Below are 19,532 nucleotides of genomic sequence, written 5' to 3'. Positions count from 1 at the left end.
TCATGATGAACTGCTTTCTTTTATTTCTTTATTAAATTCTTTTCTCTATTCTATTTTATCTTAATCTTTATATTGTGTCTTGTTTTGATTTTTTGTATTGCCTCCTTGAAATGTGTTCTAACTCTTTTAATCTGTAAAATGTCCTTGAGTGCTATGAAAGGCGCCCACAAATAAAATGTATTATTATTATTATTATTATTATAAGATTGTCTGAGACCAGCCACCTGGACAGCTGCTGCAACAATCAGTTTGCATAACCAAAGAATTTCTACACAAACTGTCAGGAACCGTCTCAGGGAAGCTCATCTGCATGCTCGTCATCCTCATCGGGGTCTCGACCTGACTGCAACTTTGCACAGCCATTGAAGAAAGTTGACCAACATTCCACAGGCCACAATCAACAACCTGATCAACTCTATGTGAAGGAGATGTGTTGCATTAAGTGAGGCAAATGGTGGTCACACCAGATACTGACTGGTTTCCGGACCCCCCGACCCCCCCCCCCCAATACAGTGAAAATGCATACAAATACATTTTCGAGTGGCCTTTTATTGTGGCCAGCTTAAGGCACACCTGTGCAATCCCCCTGTCTGTCAGCATGTTGATATCACACCTGTGAGGTGGATTGATTATCTCTGCAAAGAAGAAATGCTCACTAGCAGATTTTGACAGATTTGTGAACAATATTTGAGAGAAATAGGCCTTTGTGTACATAGAGAAAGTCTTAGATCTTTGAGTTCAGCTCATGATGAAAAACACAATTTTTTAAATTACTTATTTCTGCTCTGCCTGGCTACCCCACACCGAAGAGTCAGCAGTGTTCCTGGCCACAAAAGCACAGCTATGTGATTAATACATTTTTTATCTTCTTTTTTTTTTGTGGTTGGGTTCAGGGGTGTTGGCTGTGTATAGATTTATGTATTGCCTATGTATTTATTAAGCTAAAGCTTCTCCCTTTGTTCTATTATATTGTGTACATGTGCACTGTCATGCCATGTGTAACTTTTAGATTATGGCTTATTGTTTGGATGAACTTGAGTAATTAGTGTTGGAACACTTGACAAACCTAAAAACTACAGGAGCTGTGCTCCTCTGCTCTAGTTTTTTTGACAGTGAAAGTGATTTCAATGCAATAAGAAACTCAATAATTTCAATATTGGCTATACTTGTGACTTATCTTGTGTTAGATTCTTGTAAACTTTTCATCTATGTGTCAACACTGACATTATTTCAAATGGACTAGGACCCAACTATTTTGAAAAACCTGAACACGGTCCTGCCATAAAGTATTGTGTGTATCCAGAGCCTGATATATCTGCTTCATCTGTGCCACAAATTTCCCAAAACTATTACAATGACATCAGTGAACACAACCATTGTAAATCATTTTTGACTTAATCGAACACAGTTGTGCTGCTCACCATATCTGTACAAATCTGCAGCGGAAAATAGTTCCCAACAAATGGAGTATTTCTTCTTGTTAAATAACACTGAGAAAAAAGTTTTAGGGAATTATTTAGCCTTTAAAAAATGTAAATATATATTTGTCATCCATTTCAATAAGAATGAGTCGATTTATGGTCTAGTGTCACAGTCAATGTCTTATGAATGTTGCATGTTAACAAGTGATCTACAACATAAGCTAATATTATGTCAGTTGTGTATTTGGTTTTTAAAAAATAACAATTTCATAATATAGCTTTAAAGGGGCATTGCTAGATTTTTTGTTGCGCACTTTTTTGTCATACCCCCCAGCACCCTTAACAAGGCTGAATTATCAACTGGGCAAAGTGGCCAATGTACGTGTTGTCCTGAAACCTAGGGGCCCCAAAAGATCCAGGATTACTACATGTTAACTGGTTTGTGCTAAATTCACTGAAAATATGTTTGAGAATATGTGGCACTAAAGCACAATATCAACTACAATTAAGGTTGGCCATGATTTATTAGGCGACCTAATAATTACGCTGAATATGCTGCACATTCCTAAATTAAGATGTTTAGTCAAACTGCCACAATGAGTACTTCTACTTTTGATTATTTAGATGCATTTTGAGCATAAAACTACTATAAGTTCACTAAACTTTTTAATGCAGGAGTTTTACTTGTGATTGAGTATTTTATAAGGTAGGCTAATATACTTGAACATTATGTAAATTATCTGATTAGCCTACTTCTTCCACCAGGAGAAATTGCAATTACTTACAGTTTATGAACCCTTTATAAAATATCACTTTACAGAAAATGTTACCAAAATGACCTTTAATTTGATGTACATATATTGTAACATGTTTTTATTTGCAGGTAGGTTTTTTGTCGTTTTTATGCTGATCTTAACAAAGTGGTGTGGGTTATTTGAACATAGGGTCTTGTAAAATTTGACTGACTTTTAAGGTCGCTGCTGATGTTCCCTTGAGGGAGGAACTAATCCTCACCGGCCCAGCAGTGTAAAGAACCACAACTGGGCAGCTTTCAGTGGCAGTAGGGAGAGTTCCGAGTAGAGAACTGTAAAAACCCACTCACATTTACAACAATGATGTAGTGTTACATGTTATATGCAAAACGCCACACAAATATTCATCACTGCAGCAGTCACACTGTATAACATTAATTTATTCAAGCAACCCTAAAATCTCGCGGTGCTACCATTCAGACATCTTGCATTTTATTAAGTCTTGTCTTGGGAGAACATTTTCATTTAACATACGCTAGTGGTTTCGCGCAGAAACGGGCCTTTGTTAGTCGACTGAATCCAGATCGGTTTCCCCCCGTGTTACGGATGTGAGGTGGTTGGACCGAGCCTCGCGTGCCACTCCGGCGGAGTTTAATACGGTCTCTCACGGGGCTCTCTGCTCGTATTGTGCGTCATCTCCATCGCTGCCGTTTTGTTATTTTTCTGCACCGAGGAAACATGGCAACTCCCGCCGCGGTCAACCCGTCCGGTAAGTCACCATGAGTAAGCTGGGGGAGGCGAAACGGAATGTTTAATAATATTATGTAGAATACAGAAAAAGAAGCTGGGTGTTGTTTAGACTGTTGCTGAAGAGGGCTGAGCGACGACAGGCCGCCAAAGCCTGGCTCCAGCATCTTTCCCCCTTCCCCCACCGAGCCGCCGCTCGCTGCTATTCTTCATAGCTTTGCCAGCGGCTCGGTTCTTGTGAAATTAAAAGCATTTATTCCCGCATTGCCGTATTCTCCCTCCTCTTTTTGTCGGTAAAGCTAGCCTAATATGTTCATTTCGCTGAGACTGTGCATTCCTCCCTGTGATACAAAAGGTTATTTTGCATATTTATCGTTGCCCTACAGCTCTGCCCTTCATGTGTTTTGTCTTACATCGGAGACATTTTAACAGTAACGTTAGTCCGAAAAGAGAGATCGGCTGACAGCGTTTACGCATTTGTAGTTGCCTGCTCCTCGCCTGTTGATTCCCTATTACATAGAAAGGGATGTGGACCTATGGTTTAGACATGTTCGTCCTGCTATGTGACGTTAACTTGCCGCTTTCACGGGCAGAGTGAAATGCTGTGTCTTGAAAATCTGTCAGCGTAACAACGTTGTGGTATTTCCTTTTTGGCTTGAGTTAACGTTGCGTACTGGAGGAAACATAACATAAACATTTCACACGGCTTCTTCAAAATCATTCTGCAATTCGGCCTCTAGCCACTATGACACAAAGTAACGCATATTAAACCAGCTAAACTTTCAGAAACCATGACTCAGTCTGGTACCTCGCTGGCCTGCAGGGAACTGTGTTAGTAAGAAGAGTGTGCTCCATGGTGGTTCACAGGTTTGCCGACTTAATAGAATTTCATGACACAATCTAACAAGTCTTGAGGTGTGCACAATGGAGGCTTAGTAACTAGTTAATTTGTAACTAATTTAGCTACTAATATTGGTTGCACTATAATTGGATCAGACCCTCACTAGTTTAAACTTAAATTCATAACTAAGGCAAGTGACCAATCAAACATAAGAGTTCTATCATCATGGTAGCTTTCTGGCTGGCACCGTGGCTTGGCATCATAACACAAAGTATTAAACTAGATCGATCTAGATCAGTATATTAGGTCTCTACTGGATTACTGTGTTGCAAAGTGACACACAGTTAATACAAAATGATGCTGTGTGGCAGAAATAAACACAGTTTTACCATTAGTCAGTATAATTCTGTGACTTAACCTAGTTTGAATTTACATACTGTTTACATACAATTTTAGTTATGGAGTGATCTTTCAGTTCAGAGCAGTGTTCTTTGGGAGATGGGAACTCCCTTTGGGGTGGGCTTTGGGCTTTTTCAATTTGCTAACTTATAAAATACACAAAAAAGGTATAGAACTCAATAAAGGATAGGGGAAAAAGCCAAAAGGTTTAATACCACCTCTTTACAACTACTAAAAATGCACATCTAGTGGCTGTTCATGTACACTGGGCATGCGCGTGCCAGTGTAAACATGAAGCAAATTGTCTATTCCGTAGTTACAGAAGATTTGGCGAAAGAAGAAAGTAATGCAGACGAAGAACCAAACCATTATTTTGCTCCTCTCACAAATAGATAAATTGTTTTGTAAAAATGTTTTATTGCAAAGGAGACATTAACTTACCTCGATTCCCAGGTCGATAGCCTTGATATGCGCTTCAAGTTCATAGCGTTTTTTCCAAAAATCTTATAACCACATTGCTTGCCGTCCGATATAATTAGGCACTCTGTTTTTTTTGCCCGCCTCACTGTATTTGAAATGGGACTAAATATCTAAGCGCCTCTTTCTCCCTAGCATGTTGTGTTCATAAGTTCGCATTCTCCACAGTACAATAACGTTTTCCTTGCACACCAGGCGTCGCCCCGGTCCGCCAGCACTCAAAGGACAGGAAGAAAAAAATGCTGCTGAATGAACACTGTTCAAGTGAAAATTTAGAGGGAGAAAATATGGCCTGTCTTATTTTGTCTCCTCAATTTACTGACAAAAAGAGAGATTGTATGAACGTTTTTATTTTATGAATTACATTTTAGTCATTTTCGTCAACAGTATTGCATGTTAAGGTAATCACAGTCAGTGTTTAAGTACATTGTTGCCGTCTCGTCATTGTCTCCTTTTAGTCAGGGAAAAAAGATTGTACATGAATATATTTTGTTTAGTTTCATCTGCCGAAAGTAACACTACTAAAAGACCCAATCTGAGAGCCAAATGTGAGCGGCTGCGTTTTTAAACTTCTCCGTTTTAGGTCTTAGTTTAACATAGCAGAAGGTCTTCGTTTCAAAACGAAAACGCAGTGGTGTGGATGGGGCCTAAAACTCAACCTGCCTACATCGTGTAACCTTCCCTCTACCAAATGAAAGAACATTCAGAATACATTACTGACTGATTTTTCCAAATGTGCGCGTTTGTTTATATGTTGGACTGTTATCTGATTTGTCTGGTGGTGCTTATTGCCAAATTTTATATGCCTCTATTAATCTGGATCATAATCATAATCTTTATCATATACTGGTACTTGTCACTTTGCTCATCAATGAACAAAGTTAGCACAATGTTAACGTTAGCCAGGAATATCTCTGATGAGACGTCCAACATTCATTTGGAGATAAAAGTGTTAACAGGGATTATTTCTTAATTATGTTAGGTGTAAAAGAAACAGACAGGGTTTAAGGGGGGGGCTGTGGTGTTGGTGAGTGAGCAAATGTTACCGCCTCTAGCTTAATCGTTATCACTTTTGTGTGTGCTAGCTAATAGGCTAGATAACTACTATCAATGTAAATCACTGAGGCAAACTGCAAGGTATCGTAGCATACGGACAAATCCTAGTTTGACTTTAAGATAGTTACCTTACCGACAGGCAATATAATAATTAATTAATTAATATTTTGGACCAAACATGGGATTTAGTTTAGCTATTATATGTACAGCTGCCAGGCAGAGCCATGATCTTTTTGGTGAACAAAGATAACAAATGTGCACTTTTAGAAAAAAAACATCAGTCAACATCACGTAATGTGTTTTATTTTTATTTTGTGGATGCATTTTTCAGTCAAAGGTGAAACAGCACAGATATGATGGATTATAGTGGGACTGTGAGAGGTAGCCTCCAGTTTCCCCCAAACCCACAATGGGCCAATGAACATGGTATTTGAACTCTTGTTCTCTAATTGTAAATTCATGCTGCTTAATGTGACAACACACGGTGGGACTGTTAGTTTGTAATACTGCTAGCTTTATAATGCTAATACGAAGCGTCCTTTACTGGTGTTGAAACATGCCAAATTGTAAAATGTACATCGGAGTTAAAAAATGTTTTCAGACCTTTGTGACAGGGTGACAGCATGACATTTATGTTGTATTAAATTAAATTTGCAATATTGTTTTTCATGTCAATTGTATACTTGAATTGCTTATATCATACTTTCCCGGATCCCTTGCAACTTTTAGCTTGTGGAAGGAAGAACAAATTGAGCAACTAGTTAGTCATTTTAATATGGCCTGTGTTGGCTGACATGTCAATAAATTAAGGGAATTACAGTTGAATTAAGTAATTGTACAAATTGTACTGTAGCCATTGCATGTCACGGTCTGTGCCTTAAAGTTGTTATTATTAAAAACAAAACAATTGTATAAATTATTCCAACTTGCAGCTTTTGCTTCTGGATTCTCTAGATAGGACTTTGGGTGAAAGGAAAAAAAACACCAAAAAGATCTGTCCAAATCAGGGCAGAGGCAAAATAATTATACTTGTGCAAAGGACAAGGACAAAGGAGTCTCTGGGCTTCTGAAAACAGGTCAAACCACACTCGACCGTGTGCTCTGTGTCACTTAATTGGCAATGTAAATGAATAGTCAATATAAATAAAGAATTGGCTGGTTATTAGCACCTTGGCTGCATACAGAGTGTTGAGATGAGGTGTTGTTAGAATGAACAATGAGAAAATTACCCTGCCAGATAAAAGAAGTGTGCTGTGAGAAGATAAAACAGAATCCTTCCTCTTCTGCTTGTTTAAAGAAAAGGCAGTCTGTCAGTCTTTGCAGAGGAGCGTCATATATCTTGTATGGAGCCCTCCAGGACAGCGACCAAACTGTTGCTTTAATTATTTTAATTATTATGCTTCAGTGACCCGCTCAGATGTTTGGCACACACGTGCAGTGAGAGCTCCTCTATCCCATGATGACACCTGGTTAGAATTACAGTGAGGAAAATAAGTATTTGAACACCCTGCTATTTTGCAAGTTCTCCCACTTAGAAATCATGGAGGGGTCTGAAATTGTCATCGTAGGTGCATGTCCACTGTGAGAGACATAATCTAAAAAAAAAATCTAGAAATCACAATGTATGATTTTTTAACTATTTATTTGTATGATACAGCTGCAAATAAGTATTTGAACACCTGTCTATCAGCTAGAATTCTGACTCTCAAAGACCTGTTAGTCTGCCTTCAAAATGTCCACCTCCACTCCATTTATTATCCTAAATTAGATGCACCTGTTTGAGGTCGTTAGCTGCATAAAGACACCTGTCCACCCCATACAATCAGTAAGAATCCAACTACTAACATGGCCAAGACCAAAGAGCTGTCCAAAGACACTAGAGACAAAATTGTACACCTCCACAAGGCTGGAAAGGGCTACGGGGAAATTGCCAAGCAGCTTGGTGAAAAAAGGTCTACTGTTGGAGCAATCATTAGAAAATGGAAGAAGCTAAACATGACTGTCAGGCTCCCTCGGACTGGGGCTCCATGCAAGATCTCACCTCGTGGGGTCTCAATGATCCTAAGAAAGGTGAGAAATCAGCCCAGAACTACACGGGAGGAGCCGGTCAATGACCTGAAAAGAGCTGGGACCACCGTTTCCAAGGTTACTGTTGGTAATACACTAAGACGTCATGGTTTGAAATCACGCATGGCACGGAAGGTTCCCCTGCTTAAACCAGCACACGTCAAGGCCCGTCTTAAGTTTGCCAATGACCATTTGGATGATCCAGAGGAGTCATGGGAGAAAGTCATGTGGTCAGATGAGACCAAAATAGAACTTTTTGGTCATAATTCCACTAACGTGTTTGGAGGAAGAAGAATGATGAGCACCATCCCAAGAACACCATCCCTACTGTGAAGCATGGGGGTGGTAGCATCATGCTTTGGGGGTGTTTTTCTGCACATGGGACAGGGAGACTGCACTGTATTAAGGAGAGGATGACCGGGGCCATGTATTGTGAGATTTTGGAGAACAACCTCCTTCCCTCAGTTAGAGCATTGAAGATGGGTCGAGGCCGGGTCTTCCAACATGACAATGACCCGAAGCACACAGCCAGGATAACCCAGGAGTGGCTCTGTAAGAAGCATATCGAGGTTCTGGCGTGGCCTAGCCAGTCTCCAGACCTAAACCCAATAGAGAATCTTTGGAGGGAGCTCAAACTCCGTGTTTCTCAGCGACAGCCCAGAAACCTGACTGATCTAGAGAAGATCTGTGTGGAGGAGTGGGCCAAAATCCCTCCTGCAGTGTGTGCAAACCTGGTGAAAAACGTTTGACCTCTGTAATTGCAAACAAAGGCTACTGTACCAAATATTAACATTGATTTCAATTGATTTGAGTTCAAAAATCATACATTGTGATTTCTGGATTTTGTTTTTTAGATTGTCTCTCACAGTGGACATGCACCTACGATGACAATTTCAGACCCCTCCATGATTTCTAAGTGGGAGAACTTGCAAAATAGCAGGGTGTTCCAATACTTATTTTCCTCACTGTAAGTCATGGCTAATGCTAGCCTGCTGATCTGTGATCAGCCGCACTGTTTCTCCTGGCATGGAAGTACGGTCATGTGGTTTGCCCTCAGACCAGATACCCGGGGATGTGGAGATGCTGTGTCACTGTAGGATTATCTCCAGCTAGCCATCACCCAGATCCCGCTGTTGTACAGTAAAGTTATGTGAATGGAAACATCCAACTAATGTTAACGCACATTAAACTTACATCACCCAAACTGGAGCCCAACTTCTTATCCTCGCTCCCTGCAAGCCAACACTATATAATACTGCATTTCAAGCGGCTAATTGCAACAACTCATACCACACAATTTTTGATTTCACCCCTTAAGAGTTCTTAGTGCACAAATATTGTATTCATTTCATAGTTGTCATTTACACTGGGGATACTGGGGACATGTCTCCATCACTTTTTTTAAAGCATATCTTAAATATAAAACACTGCGCCTTCATAGCAAACCCTAGCGCTCCCAGCTAGGTGTTTTCAGAAGAGCAGGTGGTGTTTTCAGCTGGTAAAAAATGCTTTGGTGGACAATGCTTTGCGGTTGTTGCAGTGCTTGCCATCCTCCACGGTAGGCTTAACCAGTAGCGCGGCATCTCAGTTTTGTGGTTATTGCTACAGCCCTACTCATACGTGGCTTTTAAAAAAACAGAAAATATGAAACGGCCGAACTTTAGATGACACACGGTGTAACGTTACGTTACCATGACAGCAGCGAGGCAGAAATGACTTAACATGAAGGCGATAAAAAGATAAATTTTAACGGACTACGTGTCCTCGTGCTGATAATGTGCTGTGCTTGTGTGGAGACTGAAATTAAGTGCACTGGGATACTTTAGCTTAAACGGTTCATGCTGCTTCACGTGTTTGTGGACAGCAGTTGTGAAGCTATTTCCAATTCACAGAGCTCACGGAGCAGCACGTTGTTCAGGGTCAGTCTAAAATATTCCCAAAATTTAGATGGCTGAAGGTGCGATCTTGTAGGGTAATCCCTGCTACTGGATGCAGCAACGCGTGTAATACCAGTTGTCATATTTATGTAATCAATTCGATTCAGTTGACGAATCGCCCCAGCCCTAATCATATTGTATTACTGTTGTGTTGTGGTATTATTTTGCCATTGTGATTTCACATCTTAAAACCAAATAAATTGGTTTTGAGCTATGTATTAGGTAACACTAGGAAGTTTCTATTTGCTTATGGTGACTATTAATTCTGTTACAATACAACATTGTACGAGGTTTAAATAGACGTCATACTAATTTTGCATCAGGTTCTATTAGTTTGCATTAGTTTTTTAAATGATAAAGAATCTTCTTTGGATATATGTCCATGTGTTTGTGTGTGTATTCCTTTTAGAGTAGGCTATTAATGGTCCTTTTTGAATGTGAAATTTCCTGAGGCTGTTTGATAGCCTTGGTGGTTGGGGAAAAGACATCTGAAGGGAAGAAAGAAAGGATGACAGGGAAGAGAGAGGCTAGAAACAACCTTGTCTGAGGGAGAGCAGTGATTGAAAAGGAGAAAGTATGCAACATTCCCCCTGGTCTCCCAGCAGGCTCATTAATGCTTTTGACCTTAGGGCTTTTTAGCTTTTGGATGTCTGAAGATGTGAATGTGAAAAAAAACAGGCTTCTGACTGAACGGAGCTCACACTGTCCTCAAGAAAACCTGAAATACTTGGATATATATATTATATATATATATATTATATTTTTAAATACAAAAACTCAAAAAACAAACAGGCATAGAGCATGATTTTTGTTAATTTGTTCAACAGTTGTTATGGTTGAAGACACCCAAGACCAAGTCTGAACGATCATTGTTGGCAACATCGTCTGCGACACCTGAAGAAGTCGCTCGGATTAGAGACATTACATCTTCAATAATCTTTAACCAAGTCCTTTTGCCCTTAATTTTAACCTTCCTTGGGCTTCCTTGAGTAGTCAGTCGCCCACGTTTTAGCAGTGACAAAACGCAACACACAATCAAAATTGTAATGCACTTCTAACAGAAAAAAATAGACCTGAAGTGTAAAAATATGCTTTGGGTCACTTTTGTGTGTGTATAGTGTGAGTAAAATGCAAGCTGTGAAGCGCATCTGATGTGCCAGACACGTATTAGAAGGGCGACTGAAAAATGCAGCTGAAATGCCTCCTGTGTGACCATTCTTTAACGTCATGTGCACTTTCATAGGATGGGAGGGAAAAGCTGGTCTCTGTAAATCAAATTTGACTGGATTATTTAAAAGTGTTTTTTGGGCATTTTTAGATAGTGACATCACAAAAGGTCAGGGTCTTTCCTGAATAGAAGAATTTTTACACCTAAAGACATAACTTCCTGTGATTTCTCACAAAATAAAGTAATTTGTGCTTGTGCTACATTTTACTCTCCCTGACTTTTATTGCGTACTGGCACTTTCTTGCACAATAATTGAATCACTGAAAAAAACCCACAAAAATTAAACTGCTGTTTTGTCCAACTGGATATATGATAATAATAATATTATGCTAATGGTAAGCTATATAGTAGCCTATACTATGAACTTATAAAGGAACACATTAGCCCTAATTAAACCTTTACCACAGTAGTGTATTATCAAAAAACAGTTTTATTTGTGAAATATATATATTTTTTAATTTCTTAATAAATTTGTTGAATTGTTTAATCACAACTAATAAACTATCTGTAGGCAGATTATCCAAATAAAGTGTAACCTGGAAATATTTTTAGTTAATGTTATAATATTATATATATATATATATATATATATATATATATATATATATATATATATATATATATATATATATATATATATAATATTTATTTACACATGTTACTCCTCCAGGTTGTGGATATATTTTGTTTATCAAATGGTCAAAAATACCAAGAAAATGAGTAGAATTTGGTTATAAGGTAACTCATAGCCTTTACTGCACGCCTACAGATCGTACTTACTGTCGTGCAGGGCTGAACGATTAATTGCATTTGCGAGATTTTGTAATCGCAAAGACTGTGATTATGGTCACATGAGCAGTTTGCAGCAGAGGTGTGGACTCGAGTCACATGACTTGGACTCGAGTCAGTGGGTTGTGTAGTAGGCCTACTACCGGCGCGCTGTGAACGGCTGGAGGAATTTTACGCACAGGCTAATCCATGCACAACAGCTGGGGGCCTGACGCAGCGCCACGCAACTTTCTAAATTTCTCCACCTCACGGAGAAAAGAAAGGTCAGGTCGAAACAGTGTAGAGAGACTGCTGCAGCTGTTGTGTGAAGCTGCTTCCACCAATTAAAAAACAAGTTAATTAAGATAAAATGATAATAGCGCCAGGTGCTGTTTCACAATGACACTCGTTTTGTTTTATAAATCCAGCGCACCTCTTTCCTTCACAGCTGAGGCTCTCGTCCCTCCCTAAGATGTTCAGTGTTGCTTTACCTGATCGGTTCTTGTAAAATATCCACTGTGTCTGCGTCTTCTAACGCCAGAGCGATTTATAGTTTTCTCACCGCTGGTTTCTGTCACTGCATCTCCCAACAAAACAAGTTTTATTTTCTGTAACGTAACTTTGTCAACTCGAGTAGTTCACCTGTCACCTGCTCTGCTCCCCTCCGTGTACACACACACACACACACACACACACACACACACACACACACACACACACACACACACACAGCCCCCTCAGTGACCCATCCCTCACCCAAATCTGTCAACATGGGGAAACTGTGCTGCTGTCGTCCTCTTGCACATTAGATTCTGCTTCAAGTTAATAATGTTGGATTATTGTTTCTTATTTTATGGGCTATTTGGGATTTTGGGGTAATGCATATATAGTAGCCTAGTTTTTAAAAAGAAAGTATTACATTTCAAAAGTTAAATGTTTCCTAAGGCAATGAGTAATCCTGTTAAATAATTGTGATATCAATGTTGACCAAAATAATTAGCAGCCCTACATGAACATTTAATTTAATTCATGAAATTTGTTACTTTGAAACTACGCCTCTGCCTTATTTCTGTACAGGCTAATGCTAAATTCAATACATTGTTTTATTTTTAACTTGAAAAAACTGGTTAAGAGCGCATTATGACTAGTTTAGGACTCGAAACTCAAAGTTTAAGACTTGGACTTGGGACTTAAACTGAAACGATTAGCAGTTTAACGGTCAACCATGGTAAAATTCCCGACGGTTATTATTACTGTACACATTTTAATTACCATGATAACCGGGTACAGTTAACCGTACTGTTATAATCTCACGGGATACACTGTCCAGCGTCTCCCAGAAGCAGGCGCGTATGTACTCAATGCAACGTGGGTTTGTTTGGGTCAATGACAACACGGCAGAGATTTTTCACTCTGAAGTCCGGTCGTATTTTAGTTTTCATGAGAGCGCTGAGGGAAACTTGATTGAAGAAAATTACCATGTTGTGAGTTAACTTTTAGCTTTGGTTTGTCTCTGACTTGCTAACAGCGTGTAAACTGAAGCTCTCAGTGTTGCTGCTCTTGTGAAAACGCTACACGTTGTTCTGCTGCTGTGTGCGTCGTGTGTCGGCAGAGTCTGTTCGTCCACTGCACATGATAACACGTTACGCAGTTTAGTCAACCAACCAGCAGATCTAGAAACGCTACAGACACCTCTGTATTTATGTCAGTTGTTGGGCTCATTGCGGTCACTATCACTGGCTTCTAAACACTTATTTGTTTTCATGTAATTGTCCATGGGGTCATTGTATTACCTATATAATATAAAATATAAAATCTTGATAATGCACACTTCGATGTTTACAAAAGGTATTTGCTGTTATTTTATTTTTTATGCAAACAAAATGGCAATTGTAGTTTTCACTATAAAACTTGTTGAAATGGTTTCAGTGTATGTGTTAGTTCATTTTAATATTTTACCGTGGTAATACTGATAACCGTGATCATTTTGGTCGCTATAATCGTGAAATGAAATTTTCATACCGTTTCATCCCTAGACTTGACTTGGACTTGACTTGAGACTTGACTCGGATTTGTAAAACGATGACTTGGTCCCATTTCTGGTCTGCAGAGGAAGCATCAACTTTGCACGTTACGCTGCACCGTGACTTGTACAATGGCTTCAGGCTTGACAGAAGCTGACACTAGTGTCTAACAGAATGAAATTAGCACCCGCTGGTAAAATGCACAACAGAAAGACGTGTAGTACGGTTAGTGTATAGTAACGATCGGCGCATGTGCCTGCATCACACAAACAGCCACCAGTCAGCTCAGGTAATATCTGTGAAACGATGTTTCAAACCAAACTCACCAGTCCAAAAGACGCTCAGTCTGTCCTGAATTACAGCCAGTGTGCATCGGCCGTCTACGGGGGTGGGGTGGGGGGCTATGGTGTGATTACCAGTACCAGCTCGACTCGACTCGGTTTGGCTGTTGTCCGTTTTCCATTGCAGATAGTACCCAGAGATAGTACCCCTCTATGTAGCTGGTCGTTATAGTGATGCCACACACAACTGCCGCGACGTAATGTTCAATGCGACACACACACCAGCGATCCACACAGCTTTCTCTTTATTTAAGTTAAAACGTTTCATTACTTAGAATGTAAAGACAGATTAAAGCTGCAAGCAGCGTTGGGCGGGCCCTCGCACATGTAGCGCATCGAGGTGTGAGGCCGCGTGTCAGAGCTCTGCCGGTACGGCTGTTTTCCTATTTCCCTATTAAGTGTGGAAACATGTTTATTATTTTGTTCTTCATTATCACTGTCCTCCAGCACATTGGCAGAAATTGCTGCAGAATCCAGGGTGGGGATCATCAGAAGATATCCCCTGCAGCTCACCTCTTCCAATGTACCCTGTGTTTATAAGAAAAACAGAACAAAATCATACTCTTGATCTGCTCTCATACAGTGTTCAGATTTGTTTTTGTTTCAGACATTCTTTTTTTGTTAGCAACAAGTGACTTGCTCAGCACAGTAGACTGTGCGCTGTGCATGTGTTATTTTAAAATAACACACTGACGTGTTCCTTAGGTATAATCAAAGAAAGAAACCACTAAAGTCTGTTCTCATAAATTGCTATAGGTAACAAGTTAGTGTTGAACTAATATTTGCTAACAACCGTCTAATTGAAATGCTGTTGCAGTTTAAAGTGTTGAAGTCATCGCAGGTTTCATCAAATACGTTAACATCAGGGACACAACAATCTACAAAGTATATCTATGGCCAAAATCGTGATTTAAGAGTTTATACATTTTTTCAATTGATTGCACTCACCCGTGACTCCGACACTTTCTCCTTCTGCTGCTGTTTGTACTTGTTCTCTTGTTTAAGACTGGATTACAAACAACGTTTAGGTACATACCACCAACTATTGTACAGGAGTGTGTTACACACACATAATTCGCAATTTCCATTTTGACACTTGAAACTACGTTTAAAGCAATATTTCTACCAGATTGCTGGAATAGCATTATAATAGCACTATCATTAGCATGATATGTTGAGTTTCTATTTTATTAAAATACTAATGCTTTTGCACTGGCCCGACGTTACTTTTTACTGGCCCTGGGCCATCGGGCCACCATTATTGTCGAGCCCTGAATAGACATTGCAATGTTAAATCTAATATTTTAGAGGATTAAAAAAAGAGACCGGCTTTAATATATTCACATTCAGAAATAGGTTTTGACTCAGTTAGCCCAGCAGTTAACACAGAGACATGGGAGAAGAACTTGGAAATAATTTACCTGGAAAGTTGACCAGTGAGGCTTGCTTAAAAAGCCAATGTATTTCTTTTTGGCTCAACACTTTGAATGTTGGAAAGCATTGTGGGCTGTGTATCAGTTGTGGAATAGAGTGCCTGTTTGGACTGCTTGGAGAAAGGCAGCAGTGCTGTTCCCACCAAGCTGAATGGCCACACTGATTGTCAGACGAAGCTGTCTCTTGATCCGATTATTTATAACTTTGTGTCACCTAAATCCACTTCATGAATGATTGATAGGAGACTGTGCCTTGGAAGGTCATGCCCTGCAGTGTGAGTATGTGTATGTGTCTGTGGAAGCAAAGATGTAGGGGGAATGCACACTGTATCAAATATTAACTAACTTGTTGCACTGGGGCATGCCGGAGCGTTTGTTTGGCCTTATCCATTGCATCTGGCTGAATGAGTGAGTGAGTCAATTGAGCGGAGAGATGGAGGGGAAAACAGCAAGGCAAACAGAATGGATTTGTGGATGAGCGAGAAGGAAAGTAATGCAGTGGCAGTGAGAGAGGTAAATATGAGAACTGGCACGCAGTATAATCCTCTCAGCCATAACGACAAAGCACAGTGGCTTCACATTGAGTGGAGCACATATTTTAAAGCCTTCATTACTGAATAAAAGCTTACTCAGTGGCCTGTGGAGGATATATACATATGTGTTTCTAAAACATCATCAGATAGAATTTGGTATCAAGGCAGCTAAAGAGCCTCAGGGTACACTATGTAGGTCTGTGTGGATTGCTCTACAGATCCCATTCCACCTATGGAATATGGTGCTAACAACAGACTAATATAGATTTTCAGAACCAGCGTTCCTTTCCAGTACTAAAGTATAAGGTGAGATTTTCATAATTTAACCCAATATTTATGTATAGATTTTAAGTATAGAATGGGAAACGTGTGCATAATACTTTGGACCTAAACAAGTGTTTAATACATTTCCTTGCTAATAACACATCCACAAAACAGAATTTTTGTATTATTTTTATATTTTGAAACACACAATGTTCACAGCCTTGTAAATTAGCTAACTGTTTTCTTCTCTGCATTTGTTGGCACATTTCTATGACCTACATCCACCATCAGTGGAATAACTTGAAACCATCAGCAGGAATATGATCTGTATCGTCTCGCTGCATGCTTGGAAATGTGCATCAATGTGCACATTCAGAAGATAAAGTAAACAGTGACCTGCTCATCCAGCATTAGCTACAAGCAAAACTAGTGGTCAAAAACTCCACAGGTGACCTTTTAAAGTTTTACAAAGTGCCCAACAATGTAAACATTTAGCTTACCATTCATTAAAAACATGTGAAGTATAACCACGACATCTTTAAATATCATTTTCATTAATTGGCACTGGTGATGTAAAACCTGCCTTTGTTTTATTATACAGCAGTATCTGTATGGCTTATTGTGTTCCATCAAAGTATTAGAAGCCTTTTCTAATGTGTTCTGACTGAATCAGAATCAGCTTTGTTTGCCAGGTATGTGTACACATACGAGGAATGACACAGGATTGCACATTGCTCACGATATGCTTACTTATACAATAATACAATAATCACACACACATAAAATCACACACAGAGTATAGAGAACACATATATACACATTATAAACAAAAACAATACAGACAGATTGAGACAATAGTGAAATGAGCAGAATGCAAAGAATGCAGGTTATTATCATTATTATGTATAAAAAGAGATGTGAGCATAGTGGAAATGATGCGGGAATGTATAAGTATTATGTGCAGGTGTTATGAAGTTGAGGTAGGTGGATTTGGTATACAGTATCTACAATATGACAATATAACAGTATGAAGAGCTCTGAAATAGAGAATTGTGAATAAATAATAAGTGTTAGCCAGCTGTTCAGCTGTTCATCAGAGTGATGGCTTGTGGGAAGAAACTGTTCCTGAGTCTGTTGGTTTTGGCGTACAGTGCTCTGTAGCACCTACCAGAGGGGAGAAGCTGGAACAGGTTGTGTCCGGGGTGAGATGGATCTGCAGTGATGTTTCCTGGCCGTTTCCCGACTCTAGAAATGTATAAGTCCTGAATGGAGGGCAGGTTGGCACCGATGATCTTTTCTGCAGTCCTGACTGTCCGTTGTAGTCTGCTCCTGTCCTTTTTGGTGGCAGATCCAAACCAGACAGTGATGGAGGTGCAGAGAACAGACTGAATGATGGCTGTGTAGAACTGGTTCAGTAGCTCCTTAGGCAGGTTGAGCTTCCTGAGCTGACGCAGGAAGTACATCCTCTGCTGGGCCTTCTTGATGATAGTGTCAGTGTTGGGCTCCCACTTTAGGTCCTGGGATATAGTGGATCCCAAAAACCCGAAGGATTCCATAGCATACACAGGGCTGTTGAGTATGGTGATGGGGGGCAGAGTGGGGGGTCCTCCTCCTGAAGTCCACGATCATCTCCACAGTTTTGAGCGTGTTAAGCTCCAGGTTCTGACCGCACCAGAGAGCCAGCTGATCAACCTCCCGTCTGTAGGCCAACTCATCACCGTCCCGTATGAGGCCGTTGACCGTTGTGTCGTCAGCGAACTTCAGGAGTTTGACAGATGGGTCTCAGTGGTGCAATCGTTGGTGTAGAGGGAGAAGAGCACACACTCCTGGGGGGCGCCAGCGCTAATTAGAGCTGACCGCTATGGGATTTTCAAGTCCGATATAGATTTCGATATTTGAGGATTTTAAAATCTGATTGCCAACATATAGGCCGATATTCTTTTTTCCCATTATTTTAAGAAAAGCATAACATAAACAAATTTTATCCCTAATATTTGTTATGTTGAGACCTCACCAAGATACCATGACAAAATGCAGTTTAAAAATAAACTTGTATTGTTAGAAATAGTAGAATGGACAACAAAATCTGTTTTTTTACAATTTACAAAGAGAACACAAAATACAGAAATTAACACCTCTCAACACATACTCTCAGTGTGTTGTGTTGTAGTACTACTACTAAAAATAATATCATTTATCATCTCTCATGTCATTGCTATCATAATAATGATAAACAGGACTCTCCTACATAGGCAAATAATTATATACAGTATATTATTTGTAATGCAGTAGTTATTGCCTTACATATAATGCTCTTGAATTAATCTAATACTACTTAACTGTCTACAACGAGGACCTGCAACTGTGTGTTAGATACTTGTTCAGCTCACATTTATTAAGTTTCCCTCTGGTTTAATCATTTCTGACACGCCGACTGCAACTACAGACACTACAGTGTAATTGCTCTTTAATGTTAAACTACTCCACTGATAAACACGGCATTAGCTTTGTGGCTAATTTAGCAATAGGCAGCATTATCAGTTGGCGATGTTAGAAACTATTTACAAGTAATAAATTAGAGAGAAATGAGAGGACTGGTTGCTAGAACTGCCGAACTGTTTCAAAAATAAATCTACAGTCATGTCTGTCAGAAACGTAGCCTCCAACGCCTTTGGACCGTAACTAACCGTACCCTAATTAAACACACTGGTGTGAGCCTGGAGAGGGAAGTGAAAAACGTGAGGGTTTGGGTCAGGTCTTCAAAGAGGAAAAGGGATAAGGGGTATTTTTATTAATATTAAAGTCATATAATTGACGTAACAAAAGACCAACTCACCGGGAACACTGAGTGTGAGAGCTATCAGGAGCTACTCACCGTAGCTCTGGCAGAGCCGGCTCTGAGCTCCGTAGACTGCGGTCAGCTGGTGTTTTGTTCTGTGGTGCTGCAGTGTTGTTAACAGCGGAGCTGCAGCGCACCCTCTGGTGGGCAAACTATGCATGGCCTCTCGCCTTGTTATATTTCTGACCTTTTAGTCCCATACGCACCAGCACGTACCTTGAGATCCTCGGGCAGAGGTCTGTTGTCTGTTCCAGAGTCTCGACTGAAAACTAAAGGGGACAGAGCGTTTGCTGTCAGGGCCCCGAGGCTCTGGAACAGCCTGCCCGAGGAAATTAGGTCGGCTGAGTCGGTGAATTCTTTTAAGTCCCTTCTTAAAACATACTTTTATACTCTTTTTTGACTTTA

The 19,532-nt window shown here is 39.9% G+C and overlaps 1 protein-coding gene across 2 annotated transcripts in view; it reads left to right on the top strand.

Moving 5' to 3' along the window:
• The first annotated feature begins 2,636 nt into the window (after nt 1–2,636).
• Nucleotides 2,637–19,532, top strand: part of arnt2 (aryl-hydrocarbon receptor nuclear translocator 2) — a 76,580-nt gene continuing 59,684 nt past the window's right edge. For both annotated transcript variants that reach the window (XM_038693054.1, XM_038693053.1), the window contains exon 1: nt 2,637–2,942. In XM_038693054.1, the coding sequence (XP_038548982.1) occupies nt 2,912–2,942 (31 nt within the window). In that variant the 5' untranslated portion in view covers nt 2,637–2,911. The remainder of the gene's footprint in view (nt 2,943–19,532) is intronic.

The sequence above is a fragment of the Micropterus salmoides genome, unplaced genomic scaffold, assembly GCF_014851395.1.
Source record: "Micropterus salmoides isolate LMB-PRFRI ecotype aquatic unplaced genomic scaffold, ASM1485139v1 Ms_hic_scaffold_3, whole genome shotgun sequence".
Lineage (NCBI taxonomy): Eukaryota > Metazoa > Chordata > Actinopteri > Centrarchiformes > Centrarchidae > Micropterus > Micropterus salmoides.
This window is presented reverse-complemented; position numbering and strand designations above follow the sequence as displayed.